Source organism: Elgaria multicarinata, chromosome 9, assembly GCF_023053635.1.
Source record: "Elgaria multicarinata webbii isolate HBS135686 ecotype San Diego chromosome 9, rElgMul1.1.pri, whole genome shotgun sequence".
In the NCBI taxonomy this organism is placed as follows: Eukaryota; Metazoa; Chordata; class Lepidosauria; order Squamata; family Anguidae; genus Elgaria; species Elgaria multicarinata.
The window spans coordinates 23359552-23386672 of record NC_086179.1 but is presented as its reverse complement, the minus strand read 5'-3'; the positions used below and the strand labels follow the sequence as shown (position 1 = coordinate 23386672).

General features: G+C 44.1%; 1 protein-coding gene across 1 annotated transcript in view; it reads left to right on the top strand.

Annotated features, from left to right (window-relative positions):
* Window positions 1-954: 954 nt before the first annotated feature.
* The window catches only part of SYT10 (synaptotagmin 10), a 50585-nt gene continuing 24418 nt past the window's right edge, over window positions 955-27121 (top strand). The window contains exons 1-2 of the mRNA XM_063134976.1: window positions 955-1105; window positions 13768-14128. Coding sequence (XP_062991046.1) covers window positions 955-1105; window positions 13768-14128 — 512 coding nt within the window. The remainder of the gene's footprint in view (window positions 1106-13767; window positions 14129-27121) is intronic.

The following is a 27121-nucleotide window of genomic DNA, read 5'->3' as shown; positions in this document are numbered from 1 at the left end:
AGAGAGAGAGAAGCTGTCAGAGCCTGTTGATTCCCCCCCCACCCTTAGTTAAAAATACAGAGACCATGTTACACAAACCCACGCATAAAACGCGCGCGCGCAACGGAGCCGTGCCTCCTCCTCCTCCTCTCCAGCACCCTGTTGTAAGTTGCCCAAAAGGGCTCGCACGAGGCGCCACCTAGAGGCTGAGCAGAACCGCCTGCCCCCTTCTCGGCGCGCAAACGAAAGGAGGACTTCTCTGTCACCACAGCAGCCAACAACTTTCTCTCTCAACCCCACCCGCAGACACCCCCCCCTCCCCTGAATTGCACGGCTCCTCCCTCCCCTTTGTTCCCCGTCCCCTAAAGCGAGAACCGGCGCCTGGTCGAGTCGCTTGCCAGAGCAGGACCCCACCGGCGAGTCCCGCGGCGCGGCCGCCCTCACTTGTGGCCCTCCCAAGCAGCCGCGCTCTGCTGCCATTGGACCAGCCGCCTACCGATGCCCACAAGGCACAAAAGGCGTCGCTAACTGCATTATTATTATTATTATTATTATTATTATTATTATTATTATTATTATTATTATTATTATTTGTCTGTTTCCCCCCCCCCCTAACCTCCCGTCCCCCGTGCCCCAATCCCAATTATCTATCCTGGTTCTTCTGATGGTAAATCTTGGCTCACTTGGAGTGTTCTTCCCTCTCTAGAGTCTCTTCTCTCCCCCCCCCCCCCCGCTCCTCTTTCTGTTGATGACTTGAGAGCTGGTACCCTGTTCTCCTTCTTCTTTTTCTTCTTCCCCCTTTTTGGATGCTTCTCCATAATCACGCCGCCGATGACCCTCCAGGAGGAAGAAGGTGGAGAATAAAGACGTCCCTTGCCCAGGAGAAGAAGAGCCATGGCTTAGGTCGAGAGGGGGAGAAAAGAGAAGGATAAAAGAGGGGTTCTTTTCAAGCGGGGTGGGGAGACACTCAACAAGATGAGTTTCCACAAGGAGGACGGGATGGGCAGCTTGTGCCATAAGGCTCTGCAGATCATCTCCGAGCTGTGCCTGGGAGGAAAAGTGGAGCTAGAGAAATGCTCCGGCATCTTTCCACTGGAGACCACCAACCAAGGTATAAGCAACACAGGTAGAGTCGCATCTTTCTCTCTCCCTCTCCTTCTCTCTCTCTCTCTGACTTTCTCCTCCGCTTCTCGCCACCGCTCTTGTCTCTCCTTTCTGGCTGATTTTTTTTCTCCCCGAAGTCCGTCTCATGGTGATCCTTGTCGCTGCCTGGCTTCCCAAGAAAGGAGGGAGGACTAAAAGAGAGGCGTGGGGTGCGGGTGGAGGGGGGGGACGACACACTGCCTCAACTAATGGCAGCCGCGGCAGCGGGTTTGAGTGGGCGTTGGGAAAGTTGAACTTTTTCTCTTTCTTTCCTTCTGTTCCTCATTCCCCCAAAGAAAGAACATGGTGCATTTCCACACTGCAGCCTGAACAAAGGCAATCGCTTCTTTGTGTTGTTGTGGTTCTTGTTGTTGTTGTTGCTGCTGCTGCTGCTGCCGTTGGTGGGGTTTGTTTTGTTGTGGTGGGTTTCAGGGGGGAAGCAATGGAGGCCGGTGGCTCCGATCTCTGAGTTGCAGTCAGCACCAGCGGGAACTCTGCAGGAGCTGTCCACGGTGCTGAAGCCAGTTTAGGGCTAAGGTTCAGCACCTTGGATAGCTCCTTCAGAGTCCTGGCTGGGTCTGACTGAAACCAGAATGGATTTACAGCCCCACTGAAATCGGAGCTGCTGAGCAGGGGGTATCCAAAAGAGACCTGTGTGCACAGAGACTCTAGGAGTCCCAGACCAAACAATAGGTGTTTGTTGTGGCTACTATGTCCCATCTCTCGGAGGAGGAACCGTGCAGGATCCAGATGAACCAGGATCCGCGGGAGGGCAAGCGGGCTGGAAGTGTCTGTAGGGGACTGAATTGTCATCGAGTTGGTAAACATTTGGGGGTGGGGGTTAGAGGAGGAGAAACGGGGAGAAGGACTTGGTTAGATCCTATGCTTTATTCTCTACCCTTCCAAAGAAACAGAAAAACCCATACTAGTTCATTGAATAATAATAATAATAATAATAATAATAATAATAATAATAATAATAGACCTTTGTTCTCTAGCAGTTTTTATGAGATCTGGGTTTCCACTGATCCTATTAAAAACAAGAAGTGGAGGAAGATCCAATTCAGGTTTGTTTGTTTTTAAGAAAAGAGAGACTGCTATTCTGTGGATGAGTGTTTAATTTCTTTAAAAGAGAGGTTCCGGGGCTCAAACCTGCCTAAAAGCCCTGCTTTCCAATGCATGAGTCAGTCAGTCTAGCATCCTTTTCTCCACAGATGTTCTGTCTGTATTTTTAGCCATTGTGTGGAAGGTGGAAATGCAACAGGTAGAGTTTTCCCAGGCATGGTGATGTGGAAAGTGCACTTGTTGAATGCTGGCTTGCTGCACAGCTCTTGAAGGTGCAGCGCCTCTTTGGAGGTGTGTGTTGGGAGAAAACACATTAACTTTATAAGAAGGGATGTAGATCAGTGGTGGAGTACCTGTTTTACCTGCAACAGGTTTCAGGTCCAGTCCCAGGTCATTCTTGTCTGAAACCCAGGAGAGCCATTGCCATTCAATGAACAGACAATCCTGATCTAGATAGATGTGATATCAGGCAGCTTCCTGTGTTCCTTTGAAATGCATTCTTGCCTCACTTGTTGCATAGCTGAATTGTGGGGCTCAATGGTTGATCTGGGACGAAGTCCTAGTTGGAATTAGGTTCTCTTTCCCCTTTACCTCCCCCACCCTTGCTTAAAATCATTCCATCTCCAAGGCAAATGCCATCTTGTCTGGTAGCCGAAATGCATTCGAGAGTTAAAACCTTTAATAATCTACCCCATACCTTTTCCTCATCCATCCCCTGCTAATTAATCCTTAAAAGAACTTTGCCTTCTGTGTATTAATATTTTCCTCTCTATTAAAAAAAAAACCATATAGGGGAGAGAGTATTATCCAGTTGCCTGTGGAGGGGGTAGGGGTACTTTTGTTATAAAACTCTCTGCAGAAAGATGTGTATCTCAATTATGGTTAAGGCAGAGTTGAATATGTGGAAATAGATAATTTTAAAAAGGGGGGGTCTGTCTTCCTGATCCTCTGTTCCTGACATCTCTATAATACCAGAAACTGTTGCAGTGCTCAAGCATGCCAAAAGGGAATCAGAAGAGCTTCGAACTACCTGTTGATGCAGAAGGAGAGACATTTCCCTTTGAAAAGAGAGAGGGATATGAAGAGAGGACCTTTGCCAATGTATTTGGAGCAGGGCGGGGGGGCATTTGTCCTTTTCATCCCTCTAATGGAGGGAGAGGTGTTTTATTTTGTTTTAATAGCATTGATTGATCAGACTGCAATCCATCCAGTCTAGGATTTTGCTTTCAGCAGTGGCCAGTAAAATGCTTCTTGAACCCAGAGAGGAGGGGGCATAGCTCAACATGTGCAGAACATCCCAACTTCAATTCCTGGGATCTCTAATTTTTATTTTTTATTTTACAAAAAGATAATTTGAAAGACCTCCGCTTGATACTCTGAAGATCTACTGCCAGATCAACTTCACCCAACCTGGTGCCTTCTAGATATTTTGGACTACAAATCACTTCAGTCCCCACCAGCATGGCCAATGGTTAGGATTGCTGGGGGTTGTAGTTCAAAATCATCTGGAAGGTAACAAGTTGGGGGTTGGTGGAGCAGACAATACTGGGTTAGAGGCAATTTCGGGTTGGATGGGAGTGAACAAGCTGAAATTTAATCACAACAAGATGGAGGCTTACAACTGGTCCACGATGGAGTTTCACTTCCATTGATAAAACAAGTACATGTTTGGGAGTTTTTCTGGATTCTGTGCTAACTGGGAAGCTCAGGTGCTGTGAAGGATGGTAGCTCCAATGTCAGTGGATGGTGCAATGGTTAGAATGGTGCCATGGAAGTTGGGCCTGGATAGGAAAGGCCCATCTGCTTGTGACTTTTGACTGAAATTTCCCATCTCAGCCTACCATTGGTGAGGATAAGCAAAAACAACAACAACACACCTCTCGTATGCTAGGTGTAATACAATAATAGATATAGCTAGATTGCCAGGAAGAACAAGTTCCTCTTTTATGCTAGGACTTTAACGTGTAACCTGCCTCTTACATAGAGTGCATCAAGCTATCTGCCTGTAGGTAAATCTTTTTCTGCACTGGAGCCATGTGACGACAACAGAAACAGAGAAAAATAACAAGTGTCAACAGAATGCCCTCACCTTCCCCCAACCTACAAAATGTCCCAAACTAAGGCCTGCACACCACAGGGACCATGGTCCTAGACAGCATATAATCCACAGCAGCATTATCCAACCTGGTGTCCCAGATGTTTGAGACTACAATTTCCAGGATCCCTGACCATTGACTATGCTTTCAGGGGCTGATGGGAGTTGAAGTCCAAAACTTTGGAGGGCACCAGGTTGGGAAAGTCAGATCCAGAGCAATCCAGGTGGATGAAGAGGAACAAGTGGCCTGCTACAGCAGTCTGCCTGCTTCCAGTCAGTCTGGGTCCTAAAAAGAGAGGAGGGAGAATGGATGCAATCTCACCACCACCATCACCACCTCAAAGGACATCTTATCTACCAGCTTTCTCCAACCTGGTGCCCTTCAGATGTTTTGGCCTTCAACTCCCATCAGCACTTGCCAGTACAGCCAAGGGTCAGGAATTCTGGGAAGTGTAGTCCAAAACATCTGAAAGGCACCAGGTCGGAGGAGGCTGCAATATACAGTGAATGGCTGCTTGTCCTTCACCAACTGGCATCATCTGGCATCAAAGATCATCCTTGGCAGGATGAAGAGAGTTAAGAACATAAGAAGTGCCATGCTGGATCAGACCAAGGCTCTGTTCACACAGTGGCCGACTGTTCACTGTTCACACAGTGGCCAACCAGCCATCAGCTAGGGATGAACAAGCAGGATATGGTGCAACAGCACCCTCCCACCCATGTCCCCCAGCAACTGGTGCACATAGGCTTACTGCCTCGAATACTGGAGATAGCACACAACCTTCAGGGCTAGTAGCCATTGGATCTGAATGAAGTGGTTTTTCTCTCTTTTTAAGAAGAGAATCTTCAAAAAAATATGAGACAGGCAAGTTTCCGGGGGGGGGGGAATAATGTAGGTGATTGTAACAGGGTAGCTGTGGCTGAAGATTCCAATGATGGAAGGAAGTGCTCAGTGGAGACTGATAGCTCTGATGTTTGATGGCAGAGGCACCAGCCTCCAATGGAGGTGGTGGAAGGCTGGTGGAATCAATGGGAGCTAGTCAATGGGACACAAAGGCAAAGTAGGGTTCATCAGAGAAGCCAACCGATTGCTACACAGGCAATAATTCTTCCTGGGGAAGCCATCTTTATAAAGAAAGGGACCGATTGCTGCTGCTGAATCTCTGCATTGCATTCTTTGGGCTAGTGATCAGGGAAGAATTCAAAATGGCCTGAAGAATCCTGCCTAGCTTGGTGCCTCACCTGGAGAGCAGGCACCAGGAAAGCCTGATTTACAGCAGACCGCAATAGTGGCCAGCCTACTACTATTTACCTACAATAAGTTGTTTACTCCAGGGATCTCTGCTCTGAGCATTGGAGGCTGATGGCTCCAATTTCAGTGGGGCTGTGAATCTGTCTGGGTTTTTGTCAGAACCAGCTAGAACTCTGGGCTTTGAACCCTGTCCCCAAAATTAGGTTCAGCACCCTGGATAGATTCTTTAGAGTTCTGACTGCTATTGACTGAAACCTGGAATGTATTTACAGCCACACTGAAATCAGAGCCTCCAGTCACCATGGTGCCATTTTATAGATGAGTCCTGTGTACTCTTCAGTGCTTTCTGAACCCAGAGAGGGAGGAATTTGGAGGAAGCATGCCACAAGCGGACTGAGTTGCATATTACCTGTTTGAACTACATATATTTTTGTATGATCAGCCATGCTCACAGAGATCGATGCTAGTTAAATTTCAGCAAGATTACCTTTATTAGTATTTTGACAGGGCAATCTGATCTCTGTAAATAGTCCAGATTCCCCAAGTATGTGAGGTTTTGGTCAATGATATTGAACATTGCTTGCAGTTTCTGAATGTTTACCTTTCTTTTTCAATGAAACAAACGATAATTGGGATTGTTTTAGTTTGGCTGTTTCCCACTTATTTATTCTTCCCTTCTGTATACTATTATCCATTATGTACATTATTACACCTATCCAGTGATAAGTTCAGGAGTTGCACCTCCGTTTACAAGTGGAGCCAGTGGAAAATCTTTGACATCCAGAACATGGTTGGGCATTTTAATGACATTGATTTCTAATTATCCTTGAAGAAGTTGTGTTTACACACACACACTTTTCCCCCCAGTTCAGGACAGAACTCTGAGATGATAGTTCTCAACAGTGTTTAAAAGCCACATCCTTTGAATTATAAGCTGCCTCTCAAATAGACTTACTTTAATTACGCAAGATAAGGAATAAAAATGCAAAACCCTGAGTAGATATCATTGTCTAAAAGGATTTTTAAATACAAAATACTTAGATAGCAATAGATGTCCTCACAGTGTCTGACTAATGTGTGCTGAACTGGAGTAATTATAGTGCTTAGTCAGAAGGAGTTATCCTTAACATCAAAGTGCATTTACACTTTTCTTGTCCTGAAAGCCAGAGTACATTTACACTTTTCTTGTCTTCCTGATTACATAGCTCCTTTACAAGGTTAAGAGTCTGCCTGTCAGGAAAGCTGAGCACCAATAGGTCCCAATAAATTCAGCAGAAGAACTAAATATGCTAGGGAATTAAATCCACCCCATCCAGAAATTTGTTTTTTTATAAAATCCTAAATTTGGATTAGTTATATCAAAGACTAAGAACATAAGAAGAGCCATGCTGGATCAGACCAAGGGTACATTGGTCTGATCCAGCATGGCACTTGTTCTGTTCTTGAAAAATGTGATCCCATAAAGCCAATGAGGAAAGCTACCCTTTTGTGTGTGAGAGAGAGAGAGACTGGAAAATCAAATACTGTTGCACTGGGATGGGTGGGTTTCTGCATGGTTCAAAGAGCCTAGAAAAGGGGGCAGTGCCACCTTATAAAGACATGCAACCTGCCATTGGCCATATGTTCCCAGCAGATAAGAATATAAGAAGAGCCATGCTGGATCAGACCAAGAATCCACCCAGTCTAGCGCTGTGTTCACACAGAGGCCAACCAGCTGTTGACCACAAGCAGGACACGGTGCAACCGCACCCTCCCACCCATGTTCCCCAACAACTAGTGTATACAGGCTTACTGCCTCTGATACTGGAGGTTGCATTTAGCCATCAGGACTAGTAAGTATTGATGATGGGGAAGCGGCAAAACTGCCCCTGACCGAATGGTACTCTGCCTGCTGTTTGCAGGGTTTTGAGCTGCTTGTCACCCATGACAACAGAGGGACCACATATAAGGGGTCAGCATCTTTGGGCATCTCCTGAGGTCCACACACTTACAGGCAGCCCCCAGCCCCGCTTCTCCCCATTCCTGCTTCTTGTTCACCTGCCCCCTTCTCCATGTAATAACATAAGGAGTGGGAATAGCAGTGGCCTTCACTTGCCTTGCTCTCTCCTTCTGAGCAGTGTCAAGGAGATGGTCTCATTTAGGGAAGGGGGCAATGGGAGCATCTTGTCCAAGGGTCTCCCAACATCTCGAAGTGATACTGGATCAGCATCATCTTAGTCTTGATGCTTAGGAATGTTGTTTAATAGCAATACAAGCAACAGTTCCTCCCAAAGATAGTTCAAAGTGGTAATGCCGGTATGATGAGGAATGGGTTCTTAAGGGTCCAAAATATAGGCCAGCCATGCACAACTCCCACCAGCCCCAGCTCACATAGCCAATGGCCAGGAATCCTGAGAGTTTTAGTCTAAAACATCTGGCGAGCACCAAGTTGGGGAAGGAAGATATAGGTGATGTCACACACGTACCATCTGAAATCCTTTTTTTTTTTTTGAAGGACATCATCACAGGTGACTTGACAACCTCTACCCTCCAGAAAGATAATGGTTGTGTGAGATGTGCTTCCAAGCACTGCACTATTGTACTGAGCTTGAAAAAGGAACTGTTGGCTACCCTATTTACCTAGGGCGAATGTCAGATGATGCTAAAATTGGTCCAGTTCTTCTTCTTTATTTAAATGCCAGCCATGCACAGCTTGACTTCATATTGCAAAACCATTGTACCAGTGGCCCACAAGTTCCTTACAAAAGAATCGTGAATTGTAAGCAGTCCTTTTCAATGCATTCAGTGTTGTGTTGGGGGTGCAGGAAAGATCAACCTGACCCAGTATCACTATTATTATTTTTTGAGTGAAAAGGGCACATCATCAAGTGATGCATCCTCAAGAGTGAACAAAGCCTTGATGATAAGGGGCTGGATCCAGGATCTCTCTTCCACAAGAGGAAGGTGCCGTCTTGCCACCCAACTTGGGGGGATCCCCTGCTCCCCCACACACACACACACCCCACAGCTCACTCCATTCATCAGGGGCTCCTGACTCTCTGGGGCTAGAGGAGCTGCTGTGGTCAGGAGGGGGTGAAGAAACACACTTCCATGAGCATGGCTGATCCAGCTTAAATCTAGATCCATTCCAAAGTCTCCATAAATCAGAAGTTGGCAACCTGGTGCCCTCCAGAAGTTTTGGTCTTCAACTCTCACAATTCCTGACCAATGGCCATGCTGGTTGGGGCTTCTGGGAATTGTAGTGCAAAATATCTGGAGGAGAACCCATTTGCCTACCCCAGGAATAAGCAAAATACAGACACAGTCAGCCATATTCCATGTACGACCATCAAAGCCTCATCCTCCTGCCAATTAAACCCTGTGTAGATGCAACATGTCTGTTTTTTTGGTATGCACTTACAATATCTATATAGTGTTTTTTTAAAAAAAACTAGCAATGTTCATGTGCTTAGTCTCACAGAAGACATTTATTTTATTTATTTATTTATTTACTACATTTCTATACCACCCAATAGCCGGAGCTCTCTGGGCGGTTCACAAAAATTAAAACCATTCAAAGTATAAAACAACAGTATAAAACCATAATATAAAATACAATAAAAAAGCTCAACCAGATAAAAACAGCAGCAATGCAAAATTACAAATTTAAAACACCATGTTAAAATGTATTTATAGATTGTTAAAATGTTGGGAGAATAAAAAGGTCTTCACCTGGCGTCTAAAAGCATATAATGTAGGTGCCAAGCGAACCTCCTTAGGGAGCTCATTCCACAGCCAGGGTGCCACAGCAGAGAAGGCCCTCCTCCTGGTAGCCACCTGCCTCATTTCCTTTGGCAGGGGCTCACGGAGAAGGACCCCTGAGGATGACCTTACGGTCCGGGCAGGTACATATGGGAGGAGGTGTTCCTTCAGATAACCTGGCCCCAAGACGTTTAGGGCTTTAAATGTTAATACCAGCACTTTGAATCGGGCCCAGACCTGGACTGGCAGCCAATGAAGCTGGAAAAGGACTGGCGTAATGTGGTCTCATCGGCCAGTCCCTGTTAGTAAGTGTGCTGCCCTGTTTTGTACCAGTTGAAGTTTCCGGACCGTTTTCAAAGGCAGCCCCACGTATAACACATTGTAGTAATCCAAACGAGAGGTTATCAGAGCATGGATAACTGTAGCTAAGCTATCTCTGTCCATATAAGGGCGCAGCTGGTATATCAGCCTGAGCTGATAAAATGTGCTCTTTGCCACTGAGTTCACCTGTGCCTCAAGTGACAGTTCTGGATCCATGAGCAACCCCAAACTACAGACCCAATACTTTAGGGGGAGTGCAACCCCGTCCAGGACAGGGCAAACATCACCTCGCCGGAGGTGATACATAATACAAAAGACTAGGGGTAGTGCAGCACAAGGAAGCCAAAGAAAATTCTGAGAGCGTTTCAGCTATATTTTGCCTAGAGATGTCTGAATCAGCAAAACCTGACCTTAGAATCATAGAATAGTAGAGTTGGAAGGGGCCTATAAGGCCATCAAGTCCAACTCCCTGCTCAGTGCAGGGATCCTCCTTAAAGCATACATAACAGGTGGCTTTCCAGCTGCATCTTGACTGCCTCTAGTGTGGGAGAACCCATGACCTCTCTAGGAAATTGGTTCCATTGTTGTACTGCTCTAACAATCAGGATGTTTTTCCTGATGTCCAGACGGAATCTGGCTTCCTGTAACTTGAGCCCATTATTCTGTGTCCTGCACTCTGGGATGATCAAGAAGAGATCCTGGCCCTCCTCTGTGTGACAACCTTTTAAGTACTTGAATTGTGCTATCATGGCTTCCCTCTGTCTTCTCTTCTCACGGCTAAACATGCCCACTTCTTTCAGTCTCTCCTCATAGGGCTTTGTTTCCAGACCCCTAATCATTCCCATTGCCATCCTCTGAACATCTCAAGGGTGAAGGTTCTCCAAACTCCATCTTGAAGCTTGTTCCAACTGGAGTCCATATCAGATTGAGAGCTTTTCTTTTCACATGAAAATCCATCCATATTTTCATGTGCATATTTTCAAATGTACACATGTATTGTGCACATCTTAAAATTATACACATCCTTCCCCCATTGATTAAAGCGTATTTGAGCACGTTTCCCCAAAGTATGCATTTTTTTAGGTTGGGAAATGTATGGACTTCAGCCACTGATTGCACCCAAGTCCATGTCCAGTTCAGAAAGTGCAAAGTGGGTAAATCTTATTCAAAGGCTAAGGGAAACAAATTTTGCATGCATCCCTAAACTTGCTTGCTACCCATTCCATCAGGACCAAACTGGGGAGGCCATTCAAATCAAGTTTCAAGTATACTGAGTCATGATACCTACCAGATCTCTGAGGTAATCATTCTTTTATTTATTGGAGGACCTTCTACAAGTGCCCCTCCAAGTGAGGTACTGCGGATGCACAAGGGCCTTCTTAGTAATGCCGCCGCCGCCGCACCCAGTGGTGGATTGCTCTCCATGGAGAAGTCTACCTAGCTACTAGCAATGTAGCTAGGGACCACAATACCTGACAGAACGCCTCTCCTGACATGAACCTACCCATTCACTGCGTTCAACATCTAAGGTCCTCCTCTGAGTGCCTACTCCGAGGGAAGCTCAGAGGATGGCAACAAGGGAGAGGGCCTTTTCTGTGGTGGCCCCCCAATTATGGAATGATGTCCCTGATGAGGCTCGCCTGGCGCCAACATTGTTATCTTTTTGGCACCAGGTCAAAACTTTTCTCTTCTCCCAGGCATTTAATAGCATTTAACAACATATGCTAAGTTTTTTTGTTTGTTTGTTTGTTTGTTTGTTTGTTTAATGGACCCCAGAACTGTTGTTGTTTAAATGGATACTGTTGTTTTATACTGTTGGTTTTATATTTTCGATGGTTTTAAATTTTGTATACTTTTTTAATGTTCACTGTTTTCAACTTTTGTAAACCGCCCGGAGAGCTTTGTTGGAATGTCACTTCAGCACCAAGGACTTTTTATTTTCCCACGCCTTTTAAATTGCGCTGTGATTGTAATGTTGTTTTAGCGTGTTGGATTTTACTCCTTGGTTCTCTGTTTTGAATTGGTTCAGTGCCACCCATTTTTATTCCTTGGATCTCTATTTTTAAGTGATGCATTTGGATCTATTGTGGTATTTTATTTGTTACCTTTTATTGTACTGTTATGGTAATTGCGATTTTAAAAATTTGCTTTTTACACTTTAAAAACTGCCTAGAGAACCTTTGTTGTTTGACAACCTAAAAATAACCTTCAGTGAATAAATCAAGGCACTGGTGTATTTTCAATGGAAAATGGAGCCCCTCTACAAGTTCAGAAGGGGGAGAGGGAAAAGGAATCGCTTTTCAATGAGAATAGCTGTTTTCAGTGAGAATCAGGAATAGGCAGGAATCAGTTGGGAGTCAGGTGGCCCCTCCAGCACAAGTTGTGTGCCTTCAACTTTCCACTTCTGCTTTCATTTGTTTTCTCTAGTCCTCATCTGGCTCTTGCTGAACTCTCTGCTATGTATGAAGCATGGTTTTCTTTTTATAAGAGACACAGTTTGTGCTGTTATTGCATCATTATTCATCCAGTATCACACAGAGGGATGAACTGTTGTCTTCTAGTGTGCCAAATGCTCATGCTCCAAGTTGGATGTTGCAGCACTCAGCCAGGAGCGTAAGAAATGACCTGTGAAAGGGTAATGCCTTTTTCTCCCGGAAGACCCCAGCTGCAACATAGGGATGCCATATTTTGTGTGCGTGTTTAGACACGCTGCCTTTTATAGCTGCATAAGAAGTAGAAATCAATGGATAAGTTTTCTCCATTATTGCACTTCTGGACTGGAAAAGCATTTTCTTATGATTCTTGAATGGTACAAAGCTGTTAAAGGCACAGAGGCTCTAGCTGCTTCCACCCAAAACATTTAGTGTGGAATTGCAATGTACCATTCACTCACATTTAGGGCCAACCCAAGACATTTTGCTGCCTGAAGCAAAGGGCAAGTGCTTCTTCCACCATTTTTCTTACCCCAGAAACTCCGAGTTTTTAGGGAAGGACTGAAGTGTAGTGCAGTCTCCACAAGTATAGGTGCCCTTAGCATGACTCTGTCAGTTTGGGTGTGAAAGTGTCATTTTGGATGTGGACAGTTACTTATCAGGCAAATGAATCTATCACAGCCCAGCACACATTTGCCTTTGTGGTGGGCACCATTTAGGGTGTATAAATGTATGCATGTTGCTCAGAAAGTGGATAGGGGAAGTTTTGTTCTCCCTTTCATAATATTCGAACTTGGGGTCATTTCCTGAAACTAATAGTGAGCAGTTCAGGATAGATAAAAGGAAATACTATTTCACACGGTGCAAATACTCTTCAGAAGTCACCACCACAGGATGTAGTGATCATGTAAAATCTCCATTGCACACCAAGCAAAATGTCATAATGCCCTGTATGAGAATGTCTCCTTGTGTGCGTCCTTGCATCCTTGATTACTAATATAAACAAGAGTCCTGGCTCCAGCTGTCTGTGTCGAAGTTAACTCTCTGTAACTTACTGTCAGGCCAAAGGTATTGTTTACAGGACTGTTTAGCATAATTAGCTATGCCTCAGTGTTAAGTTCTGATTGGTTAATGCTGCTACTGGGCCCTGCCCCTTGAAAGCAGCATTAACCAATCAGAACATAACAAGTCTCCCATTTGATCACTGCTCAATTTGTGCAAGTAAACATGAGTGAAATTGGTCACAAGAGGCAAAAGGATGGGTGGAAGCACAGAAAATCTTGGTGAGATTGAATGTTGTCCGTTCGCCCATCCCTATGTGAACAAGGTGGCCATGATTGTTAGCAGAACCTGTTAAAATGGAGGTGGTTCTGCTAACAATCATGGCCACCTTGTTCACATAGGGATGGGCGAACGGACAACATTCAATCTCACCAAGATTTTCTGTGCTTCCACCCATCCTTTTGCCTCTTGTGACCAATTTCACTCATGTTTACTTGCACAAATTGAGCAGTGATCAAATGGGAGACTTGCGCAAAAATAATAATAAAACAATGGAGCCCTCATTGTCTGAAGATTGCAATACGCCCACCCTTTCGTTGGACTGAGTAAACTGGCAGAAGTATTGGGTGGCAAATTGATTAATCTACCCATTAAACAATTACACCTTGGATTAATCTACCAATTAAACCCATTAAAGCAGCCTGGATGATTTGGCTTTGATTCCTTGTTGTTTGCAGACATCTCCGTCAGCCTGCTAGCAGTCGTTGTCAGCTTCTGTGGGCTCGCCTTGCTGCTAGTGTCGCTTTTCGTCTTCTGGAAGTTGTGTTGGCCATGTTGGAGGAGCAAGCCGATGGCTTTGAACACCACAAGCATCCCGCCAAGCACCTCCAATGCTCCCCCTGAGGTTTTGGAAACTAACGAGAAAAAGGAACCGATTAAAGAAAACGGGAGGCCCTCAGCCAAGATCCTTGAAGCAGCGATGAAAATTAGCCACACTTCACCTGACATTCCAGCAGAGGTCCAGAATGCCCTGAAAGAGCATCTCATCAAACATGCACGCATGCAAAGGCAAATCACAGAGCCTACATCCTCGTCAAGGTAAGAGAAATTCAAACTAGCACTCGAAAGAGTGTGGGGCCTAAGGCAGACCATCTAGCTGAGAATTAAGGGATAAAAACAGATGAACGACACACATTCTTAGCCTGGTGCCAGAGGATACAATAAGTACAGGATGAACAATAACCATAGCGAAAGCTAGATAGATTTCTGTGAGAATTTCAATAAATACTATCCTTGTAAATTTCATATAGCGGATGTGTATCTGTGTATGATAGGGCTATTTAGGTCATTTTGCTTAAATCTATATCTCCCAGGCATAAGTTTGTACCTCTGTGCATCTCCATGCAAATCTTTATTAAGGAAACTTAGCAGAAAAAACAACCGTTAGAGTAGTTGATCCAAAGCAATAGTGAAAGGCAAAGCTCTTTTATATCCTGATCTATGTTTATTTGGTAATAAAGCTGAATAATACAGATGAGAATTTATTTATTTACCAAATGGCAACTTACCACCACATTGTGAAACACATAACCATCTGTATTTTCATGCAATTTGGTGAGGAACTTCAGCTATTGGGCAGTATAGAAATATAATGAATGAATGAAATCTTAGCATATATTTCCAATTTTTTTCATGTTTTGGGCTATAATGTTGAACAATTTATCCCAGTGACGAAGACCCTTGTGTTTGAAATGCATATGGTACAGGTGGATGTACATAGCCCCCCATCTGATCAGTAGAAAAAGTGATACGTGTAGTTTTTATCTAGTGTTTGTGGACTATTTAGTTTTTACTTGGGTATAATTTTATGCTATGTGTCAAATTATTTTATATTATTTAGTGCTTATTATTATTATTTTACTTGTTCAGTTGTATGGATTATGTGTTTCATTAAATTTTGTGCATAGTGGTAGCTCCATCTGAATTTTGTATTATACTAATTTTCTTAAACCTATTTTGTTTTGTGTATAAATTTTGGTTTAAGATAACACTTTTTATAATATTCTTTTTATTATTATTATACCTATCCTATTCTTAACTCCTCCCTCAACCTCTAACCTCAAGATAACAAAAACTCATTCCTGACTAATTTATTTAAAACACTGTAACCTCATGCTCAGTCACTCCAACTTTCCATTCATTCACTCGCCCCTCCCATCTTAACGCACTTACCGTATTCACTCTATACAATTGACATTGACCTATACAATACATTACATCACATGAGCAGGCATCACAAATACCCTCCCACACTAAAGGCATTCAAGAGGCAGCTGGGCAACCATTTGTCAGGTACGCTTTAGGGTAGATTCCTGCACTGAGCAGAGGGTTGGACTTGATGGCCTTTTAGGTACCTTCCAACTCTACTATTCTATGATTCTATGATTTATAAAACCCTAATCAATATTGGAGAGGTATTTGAAAGTAGCCATATATTCTAGTACACTGTTGTGAATTTGCTATGAATGGATCAATCCCTGTGGCTTTGTCTTCAGATTATGACTGATTAAAGTCCTGGGTTTTACAACATTCCTCTAATGGCTGTGGATGGTCCCCTGAATAGGCAATTCATCTGCAAAGGTCAGGTGTGAGACCAGTTCTTGACAGATTACGTATCAGAAACTGGAGTTCTTCCAGCTTTAATGAGCACAAATAAAGAGATAAAGAGAACTGGGCATTAGCTGAAGGTGAACATCTAGAGCTTCAGGACCTCTATGGTTACTTGACGTGGGGTAGCGGATCTGCTGTCTTGTCAGTGGGTCTGTTTGTCTGTCCTTATGTTCTGCTTGTATATTTTTAAATAAAGTAAGCATTTAAAAAGAACCTATCTGTTTCCTACGTATGCTCTCATAGCTTGTAAAGTTGGCACATGTGCACTGATAATGCTGTGTGCGTGCATCTTATCATATTGCCACTGGGAATTATAGTTCCCAGACCCAGATATGAGCTCTCTTCAGGAGTTAACACTCTGTACAGAGAATGAATATGTGGAGTGCATGCAGGCCCACCTTTAATATTGCACACTTGTCCAATGCATAAACACAACCCATCCTCCATGTATTCAGTGAGGATCTGAAGATGGAGCGGGCTGTACTTATGGAAAGTCTGGTGTAGTGGCTAAAGTATCAGACTGGGAGTTGGGAAATCTGTGTTCTAGTCACCACTCGGTCATGGAAACCCACTGGGTGACTTTGGGCCAGTCACAGACTCTCAGCCCAACCCACCTCACAGGGTTGTTGTTGAAAAAAGGTGGGATATAAACACAATAGTAAATAAAAATAAAGTGCTCTCTATGATCAAGCCTCCCGATCATGTGGAAGACCCTACATGACTACAGCGAACTCCTCCATCAGGCGTTAACCCAACATGCAGAGGATGAGGGAAGAACCAACCATACTCAATATCAAGGACAGGACCAGCAACACAGCCCCACTTCCCCTTATTATCCCTTTACATGGATAACGTGAACAGGGCTATGCCGTGATCGCACACCCTCCCACTGAGTTGTGAGACCATAAAGAGCTCTGCTGTACAAGCTACAAAAGCTTCATTCAGTAAATCGATATTGCTTCACACCTGAAAGGAGTGTGAATGCTAGGAGCTATCCTCTAAGGTTTATTAGCCTAACAAAGCAAGGCAGTTGCTTATCAACTAAATGGACAGTTTCCCACCATGCCCAACAGGCTTTTATTAGGCCCCTCCTTCAGGGAGGTCCTTCAAGCTGTAACCACTGCCATGTGGCTAGTCTGGCAGATCACCTCCTCTCAACAATGCCCACTTGACCATGCAGCATATTCTGAGATCTGACAATTCTGATGCTCCCTCCCATTCCAACAAAGAGTTCTTTGTTGGAAGATGACAAAGAACTTCCAACAAAGAAGTGGGGTGGGGAGAGAGAGAAGAGAGAAAATTACTTCTGAGCCTGGGCCTCCTGCTTGATAAGTTCCTGGGAAAATTCCTCCTTGACTCCTGGAGAGTCTTGGAGAATTCCTTCCCCACTTCCTGTCTCAGCTGAACTTCTTCAGCCTCCTAGTCTGATTTGGAATTCACTCCAGGGAGACCAGGCCTCATCTTGACAACTGCTCCCTCCCCAAACAAATACATCTGGGAACAAGATTTCCCATTCCATGGTTGCCCAAGGGTCACATCATCTGACAGGGTCAGATCTGAGTAAGGAGACCCAATCTATGTAGAACAGTCAGGTCAAGGCAGCTGAGGCTTTCTAGGTAGGTAGAGTCCAGTCAAGGTAAGTTCATCAGGCACAGAAGCCCTATTGTGTAAAACACATCTGCAACTGGGCCATGGATAGTTCAGAGTGAGCTTTGTGGGTGGAGTTCTCACCTACTAAAAACATAGCAGATACTGTCTCAGCAGCAAGCTAAAGCTTGCTGAAGCCTTATGAAGGTAGTTGTAATAGCTCCACACACCCCTATAGAGCAGCTGGCTAAACTGTTAAAGGACCCTCAGACTCCAGTTAGGCTGGGGAGTTGGAAGTTCTGCTGGGATTTCCTCTTCTGATTCAGAGAATGGTGGCAAGGCCATCTCTACTGCCCAAAGGGGGCTGAATATGGAACTCACTGTCAAGAAACATGTAGACGGGTGATCTGGTGGACATTGTTTACTAGGATTTCTAAAAGACTTTTGATAGTCCCTCACCAAAGAGTCCTGAATAAACTTAGTAGTCATGGAATAAGAGGAGAGGTCCTCTTATGGATAAGTAACTGGTTAAAGAACAGAACAGAAAGCAGAGAGTAGGAATAAATGGTCAATTCTCCCAATGGAGGGGAGTAAATAGTGGAGTCCCACAGGGATCGGTATTGGGACCAATTCTTTTCAACTTGTTCATAAATGATCTGGAATTAGGAGTGGCCAAGTTTGCTGATGACACCAAATTATTTAAGGTGGTTAAAATACAAAGGGATTTTAACAAGAAGCAAAAAGCCCCAACTTCAAGTATAACCTAATGGGATCTGAGCTGGTGGTGATTGAACAAGAAAGAGATCTTGGGATTGTGGTGGACAACTCGATGAAAATGTCCACCCAGTGTGTGGCTGCTGTAAAGAAGGCAAACTCCATGTTAGTCATTATAAGAAAAGGATTTGAGAATAAAATGGCCAGTATCATACTGCCCTTATACAAATCTATGGTGCGACCACACTTAGAATACTGTGTACAGTTCTGGTCACCACACCTAAAAAAGGATATTATAGAGCTGGAAAAAGTGCAGAAAAGGGCAACTAAAATGATTAAGGGGCTGGAGCATTTCCCCTATGAGGGAAGGTTACATCAACTGGGATTGTTTAGCTTGGAAAAAAGGAGGCTAAGGGGAGACATGATAGAGGTGTACAAAATTATGCATGGTGTGGAGAATGTGGATAGGGAGACATTTTTCTCCCTCTCTCAAAATACTAGAACCTGGGGTAATCCCATGAAGCTGATTGGTGGGAGATCCAGGACAAATAAAAGGAAGTACTTCTTCACACACTGCATAGTAAAGTTATGGAACTCACTACCACAAGATGTAGTGATGGCCACCAATTTGGATGACTTTTAAAGGGGGTTGGATAAATTCCTGGAGGCAAAGGCTATCAATGGCTGCTAGCACTGATGGCTGTGTGCTATCTCCAGTATTTGGGCAGTAAGCCTGTGTGCACCAGTTGTTGGGGAACATGGGTGGGAGGGTGCTGTTGCACCATGTCCTGCTTGTTCATCCCTGGCTGATGGCTGGTTGGCCACTGTGTGAACAGAGTGCTGGACTAGATGGACCCTTGGTCTGATCCAGCATGGCACTTCTTATGTTCACTATCCCTCCTCTGGAAAACTGTCTTCAGAGTTTTCTCCTGTACCCTGAAAAAGCCAAGAGCTGGAAGACATGAATCAAGAGAGGATTTTAGATCTGGATGGGAGCCAGCCATCATATAGAACATTTGCAAAAGACAATCAAGAGGAAGCGACTCAGTAGAGGTGATATACACACACCAAACAATAGATTGCTTGGCCCCATAGTCTGGTCCCATAGTTCAGAACAACCAGTAAAGGTTTACCATTAAAGAACCTCTGAGTATGTGCCTACAAGGTAACTGGATTTGTTGTTCATGTAGTTGCACAGCTGTCAACGAGAGCATTAACAAAATAACATGCATGCAGCTACAAAGTAGCCATTTTGGGGTGCCTGGTCTGCAGAATCCCATTGTATTTTCTGCTCTGGAGAAGAACATTGGGGAAAGTATGGTCCAATCATAGTAAGTCAGCCATTGTGAGCTGGACAAATTCATGATTCAAATCAGATAACTAACAAACTTAGGTGACATCAGCAAAATATTACAAAACATACTGTAAACATCCAGTTCTCTTTCATCCAGGTTGAAACCCTACACTCACTTACCTAAGAGTAAGTCACGTTGAACGAAATGGGGTCTACGTCTGAGTAGACATGTTTAAGGTTCTACAGGGAGACTTGCAGCACTGCTCCTGGAACCATTCCAGGATGTGAGGAGTGCATGACGATACAAACGTCAGTTACATTGTGTAGTGCTTTTGCCCCATAATAGCTGAGACACAAAACAGAGAAGATGTTCTGCAGCAACATCAAACTTAACTGCTATCAACTATCAAAGTATAGTTGAAAAACAGTGACTCTTAACAGTTCTATTCCTAGTTGAGATTCTGCATTGCTTCAAGATGTAATGGAGAACAATGCCGTGACACTTAATGCTACCTGTAGCGTCAATCAAGGAATGATTGAATGAATAGAATGACAAAAGCATCTAGTTTTTAATGTGCTGGGAACATCAAGGAATGAAATACACACGTCCTCCTCTGCGCCTGGAAGAATTTAAGTAATGCCTTTTTAGACACAGAGAAAATGACAGCGAGGGAGTGACAAGTGTCATGACTCATGCAGCAAACAGAAAATCATAGATGCCAAAGGTGAAGTTCTTCATTTCTGCTTGGTAAATTACTTGCCTTATTGCCTTGATACAATATAGGTTCCTTTATATTTTCACCAGGATGTACCAGTGCAAACGGGTCCAAGAAATAGGTTCATTAACATGGGCAGAGCATATATGTGAGTAAACCATCAATGCCCTAGATAGCCCCTCCAATATGAGCCAGCCTTGTCCATCCTGGTGCCCTCCAGATGACCATGTTGGCTTGGAATGATGGAAGGTGTCATCCAAGAAGTCTGGTTGGAGGAGACTGATATAAGCAGTTGCTGAAAACAGGCTCATACACTGTAAATGAATGAAATGCATGGGACATAACTTGTTCTGGCAAACCTTAGAGCAGTGGTTCCCAAACTTTTTCAGGTAACCGCCCCCTTGGTTCCACAAACTCATGCCCAGTGCCCCCTACCCTATACTATAAAAATCATTGTTCAGAATAGCAGTTTTCAATGACCCACTAAGAAAGATAATAACAATAAAATTCAAAACAGTAACAATTAATTGAATATTTATTCAGAATCCAATTACATTTTTTTAGTTTATTCAATTAAACATAATTGATTAACTAGATCCTGTGATATCATCTATTCAAAGTCTGATAGTCATTTAGCAAGAATATTAGATATCACATTTAGTAACTAGGGTAGAGAACCTCACTATTGATGAAGTGATAACAGTTTCCCAATATCTAATTTAAAGTCACTTAACATGAGTCTTAAATCACCATGTTTAGTAAACTGGAGTCGATTTTTTTGCTTGGAGAGAAGTAGGCAGACCATACTAAAATGACATTCCACCAAATATGATGTTGGAAATGCAACCAGGAGCTTCTGAACCACTCTCCATAGTTCAGGATAGCAATTAGAAATTTCATTCTGTAACTGAAACTCCTGGTACAGAAAAGACCTCCTCAAGCGCCCCCCTGCCACCCCCTTGCCTCTTAACGCCCCCCTATGCAATCCCACCGCCCCAAGGGGGTGGTACCGCCCTCTTTGGGAACCACTGCCCTAGAGGAAGACAAGTTTGCGTAGATGTTGTATTCCAGCTGTGTAGCCAGTATATACAGAGAAAGGGACTAATTTTGGCAGATTTAATGCACTTCCATGCTATTGCTGGCATAAGGTATGTCAGGGAGATGTGAATAATTTTCAAATTGCATGTGATGACCACAGATATGTGTGTTTAAAGTCAACTATACCCTACTCGTGTATAAAAGGGGATGGTGGAAAGAGCCATTTTAAAGAGCAAAGAGGGCAAATAGGTGAGGAGGTAAAATCCTGCTTATCTGTCTGCAGCCTTTCCCCATAAGTGCTTGGTTTATTGACTGGTTTATTCCAGCCTTCCCCCAACTTGGTGGCCTCCAGGTGTTTTGTGGACTCCTGACCATTGATTATGTTGACTGGGGCTGATGGGGGCTGAAGTCAGAAACATCTGGAGGTGAACCAGGTTGGGGAAGGCTGTTTTATTCTGAGTGGGTCTAAGTTAAACCAGACTCTGTTGCTGATGGGATCAAACCCTCTCCACTGTGGGCCTCCAAATCCAAAGCATCTATCAGGCGTGCTGGGGAACGTACATTTCCCAAGGCTCCTGGCACGTGGTTTGCTGCTGCAGCAGTAAGCATGGATGAATCTCTCAGTTTTGCTTCCTCCCACATTTGAATTTTAGAAACGTCCAAGTACCTTCTATCCTGAAACTTCATTAAAATGATAATAAAACAAATACATTAAAAAGAGAGTTTCAAAAACGAGAGCTCTGTGTGGAGCAGCCCTCGTGCATGGTTCAGAAGCTGCAGCTAGTGCAGAATGCATAATACCTGTGTTAACAGAACTTCACTGTCCGCCTATTAGCTACCGAGCCACATACAAGATTATGTTACTGTCTTATAAAGCCCTAAACAACATGGGACCAGCACACCTAGCAGGCCGCCTTCCCTTATACATATGCAGCAAAGATCAGCAAAGGAGGTCTTGCTGGTCATTACGAAATGGATAGATTATCGCCATGAAGTACCCAGACAGTGGGCCTTCTCAGTGGGCCACCCACCATTTGGAGAACCCTCCCTCGTGTATTCAGGAGGCAAAAAAATGTGGCACCTTTTAAACGCCTCCCGAAGTCCTACTTGTTCATCCAGGCTTTCCCTGGGCCGTGAGTAAACTAATTAGGCCGCTCCATTTTACTGCTCACTTTATTGTAGTTGGAACTGTTTCTATGCTGCGTTTTAATGTTATGCTTCAATACTGTGTTTTTAATATTGTATTTTAATGTTCTGAACTGCTGAGAGATTCTATTACATTCAGTGGTATATAAATGTTGCAAACAAACAAATAAATAATAATACATAAAATAAATAACTAATAAAAACAGCATCAAGCCGAAGAGAACCCACTTCAGCAAGAGCTTACATGCCAAAGACCTGTTTGAATAAAAACATATCTGCCTACCAATGGAAGGGCAGCAAAGAGGATGTCAACCTCTCCAGCAGAAAGGGAGCTTGTGGGTTTCCCATGGGCAGCTGGTGGTCCACCATGTGAACAGAATGCTAGACTAGATGGGCCCTTAGTTTCATCCAGTATGGCTCTTCATATGTTCTTTTGTTCTTAACCTAGCCTCCCTTGGCAAGGAGTTCCAAACCGTGGGAACAACCAGTGTCTTGGGTTCCCACCAGATGCACCTCTGATGGTGGTGGTACCAGGAGAAGGGCCTTCTCCCAGGTTCTTAAACCCAGGCAGGCTCGTGTAGGAGAAAATGGTCTTTCATCCCGGGCCTGGATGGATGAATCTCTTAGGCCTGGAATCAGGGCTATGGCAAGGTAAGTGGATGGGAGGCTTGGTAGGAGCAGGAAGTAGTCGCAGGTTCATGAGTAGGTGGTAAGAGGAAGGGATGAACTGAGCAGGGGAGTTACAGAATTTGGAATTTCTCTTGGTGCCTATGGAAGCCCCACCCACTCCCTCGGCTTCATTGCCATGCAGGAGGACATTTTCAAGGGGGAGTTGGAACTTGGAAAGGAATGGTCAATTGTTCCCATATGCTGCAAAAACAAACACACACACCCAAAAATCTTCCCCTGCGTGGCAGTTAAGCTTAGAAAAATCTTTTTTCCATTGGTTTTGGGATGGTCAGAGTCAGGGTGCAAATTAATGGAACAATTTATTTTATTTGAGATGATCTTAATATAAATTAATTGGCTGGCTTTTCCTCCTTTTAAATTTAAATGAATCCTAGGAATGATTTCTACATTTGCACAGACACACTACCTTAAGCAGATCATATGCAGATTTGTGTCTTACGGGTCTAGACCAAGAAGCTTTTTAAGTGCCTAACAACACATCAGGAGTTGAATTTATCTCTGGCTCAGATTAAAATCCAAGCTGAAGAAGAACTCTTGGGGGAGGAGGCAATCATTATGAGTTATCCAGATACATATTCCATGCCAAGGAAACATGAAGCTTGGTGGTATTTCTATTGGCAGGTGGTTTGCTTGTTCTCCACCACGGCTGCCAATTCCACACCAAAACTTCTTTCATCCGCACGACTGTTTACCTCTCTGAGAAACTTTTACTGGATAATAATCATCTTTTGGGAGATCTCTTGCCTGGAAACCAGCCTGGATGTTTTGCCTGCCAAGTGTTACACCTGTGTGCTAAAAATGCAAAGGAACAGCAGTGTGGGACCAGTGTCCCCGTCTGTAAATCTTCCCTGTAAATCTTCCAAGTCCTCTCTGGTTATTTTCCCAGTGGAATCACCATGACTGTAGGAAAGATGTGTTTGCGGCCTCTTCGAATTAACCTAATTTAATCATAAAGCTGTTTCAACCTTAGTGATTCCAGCTGAAAAAGAAAAGTGGCAAAGATATAACCTTATATCCTGATTTTCAAGATTCATTGTTTAATATGGAGACTCATTGTGGGTGGGGGTGGGATGGTTGTGAGGCATCCTTAATTGGACCATTTTACATTCTCCTTATATTTTCTACTGTTATGAAAGAGGCCTGCTTAGGAAAATAAGTCATTTTTCAACTCTCCAGATCTCAAACAGGCAATAAATGACACCAAAATAAGCATTTCCACATCACTGTTGTTTGTCTCCAGTGTGCAATTTAGGTTCACTTAAAAGTCCATGTCTGGCAGAAGAATATCCTTGTTGATACGGAAAAGGGGAGAAGGGGATAGAAGGGGGGCAGAAAGGGCTTCTGGTACCATATGGTTTAATCCACTGCATTACAGCAAGATCTACAGTATTTCCCCAGGAATTTAAATTAGGAGTCCAAATGTGAATTCTGCCTGCATGATCCTATAGTAAAAAATGATAACGGATGTTTTACAGTCAAAAGTTTTAATTAAAATTAGCCACATTTAGATCCTTCTGGTTTTCTTGTGATTTTGCAGAACTCTCCTGATGAGCTTCTCGAATTCATTGCACTCATTTTCTGTCTCTTCTTGTCAGTCTGGAAGATCTGCTCTTTCATGAAATGTATGTAGAGGGGCCAAAACGTTACTTTAAATCTGTACCTAGTAGCTATGACTTTTTTCATTTCTACTTTAGAGTAGGCATAGGGGGTCCAATGAAGATTGGGACCCTAGCATGGGAGTAGAAAGCTTTTAAATCCATATCAGCTCCCCTGTGCCTACTCTAGAGTAAAAAAAAAAAAAGGGGGGGAGATGTAGTTGCTAGATATGGATTTACAGCAATGTCTGTGTTGGCCCTTATTCATTCACATGATTAGACAGAAGGTGTTTTTTCACCCCAGAACATAACATTTTAGTCCATGATGAGAAAGAAACCAAAACTGTAGGCATTGTATTTGGACACAGCTAGAGATGAATTCCTACATCATTTATTATAGGAAACATGCAGGGATAGCTGAAGGCAAAAGACAAGACAGTGCCCTGGTCCATTTCCATGTACAGACGCCCACTAGACTGGCAGTTGAATGAGTGCAACAGACAACATGGAACACATAACCCTGTCCTCTAACCCCATGATGCCGTTCCCCTCCTGACCCCAGCATCTGCTGCCTGAAGCAGCCATCTCACTCTGCCTAATGATAGTACCAGCCCTGGCCACAGGACTATGATCAAGTTTGCTCATAAACTGTGCTCTCCTATTGATTGAACTAATAAGGAGTATGTTTAGAGTGGATCCCAACACACTCTTTAATAGATACATAGCACATGTTTTGCATGAGGCAGATCCCATTTTCAGGGCATTTCCAGGAAGGGCTGGGAAAGACTGCCTGAAACTGAAGAAAGTTGCTGACAGTCAGTCAGTGTAGGTAAAACTAAGGTTGTGTACCACCTTGGTCCAAAGTCCCAAATCCAAGGTGAGGTGGTCTGATTCGGCTTGCCTCTGTGTGAATACGAGTTGGTACCAGGTTGACCTGAGGTCAGGGGGGAGGGGATAAGTGGGGAGTCCAATAGACTCCTGGTTGGCTTTGTGCCTGGCTTTCTTGGGCACCTGCAAAGGATGACCCGCTTCAGGGGGGTGAACCTCGCTTCAGCTTCGGTTCCAAAGTGAGGCAGCCCAACCTCAAAGTACCCTGAGTCAAATCAGGGCCATTTCAGAGGCTCTTAAACAGCCTCCAAGCTGAGCCCTAGATAATACTGAGCTCAATAAAAACAATACTCTGACATGGTATAAGGCTGCTTCCTTTGTTCCTATGAATTGTGTAGCAAATATGGGATCCAGGCATGGGCATACATTGAAGTTGGTCAGCAGCACAGTAGATTCTGCTTCTTGAATTATACAATCCAACTTGAAGCTATCAGCTCCGCAGGACAACCTCAGAGACCTTTTCCAGGTCAGAATTCAGATGAAGCTGTCCACAATCCCAGCCTGGTCCAGACAGAAGGATATTTTCCAGATGCATTTATATTTTATTACCTTATTTTTTTTATGACAAAAGGTCAAAAGAAAGTTTTCGGGCTTTGTGATGAGGTGAGAAAACAACGACAGGGGTAGTGGTGGGGGAATAAAGCAATAATTAATGGCAAACTGCTTGAACTTCTTTGCCCTCTCTCTTAAGAGAGCAGCCAGGCTGGATTAAATGAAAATGAAAATGGAGAGCAGGTACTTGAAAACCAAGATTAAAAATCAAATGATGCCAAACGATACATGTTCACACGGGCTGCAGAAGACTGACCCAAAGGCTTAGGAATGCAAGTTGAGTCTGTTAATCAAAGTGACTGCTTCAGACATTCCTGCTTGGGAAACTGATCATTTCCATGACTGCAAGAACTCAGGAAAGAGATGCAGGAGCTGCACAGCTCAACAACATCAGCTTAACGCGATCAGTTAAGCCTAGGGATGTCGCAGGCGCCTGACTGAGACTGGGAGTCTGACAGGCTCCCCCAAGTCTGCCACCTTCGGGCCCAGTTGGGTGCCCACTGCATGTCTATGGACCTGCACTCCGAGTGCCTGCAAGGGCTGATGAATGCTCGACAGCCATTCACCCTCATCCAAAGCTTCAATTATGTATTTCCCCCTTTATGGCTGCCATTTACGCCATGGGGAAAATACATACAGTAATTTCTGGAGTGAGGGTGACCACTGCTGAATGCTCGCCAGGCCGCGCTGAGCCTCAAAAGAAGCTTCCATGGCCCAACAAGTGGGAGGTGGCAGTGGCGGCAGCAGGGCAAGCATCTGAGGAGTCAGACGCGAGTGAGTTCCTTCATCCCTAGCACTCTAGCTAATGACTTATTAAAGTATTTCTGCAGGGATGCACTTAAGTCAGGTATAGGCAACTTCTAGGAGTCAGCGGGCCACGTTGCCTTCCCCTCCCCCCAAATCCACAGGGGGCTTGCTCCCACCATGGCTCAAATATTCAAAATGGCCCCTGCCACCAAAATAGAAGCCCTGTGGCAAAATTTGCCCGTGGTGGCTTCTCGTTACTTGTGAGCCAGGTCAGTAAGTCTACCTTCTTAATGCCTTTGTCACCAGCTGCTGTTTGTCTTTGCCTTCTTTCTCACCCTTTCCTTGCTTGCTTGACAGACAGATACGGATGCCGGAGGTATCTGTCTGCAGGGAGATGAAGTTTGCCCAGTTTTCAGCAGCTCGCCCCCCCCCCTCAGACTCCAGCTGGCTTATC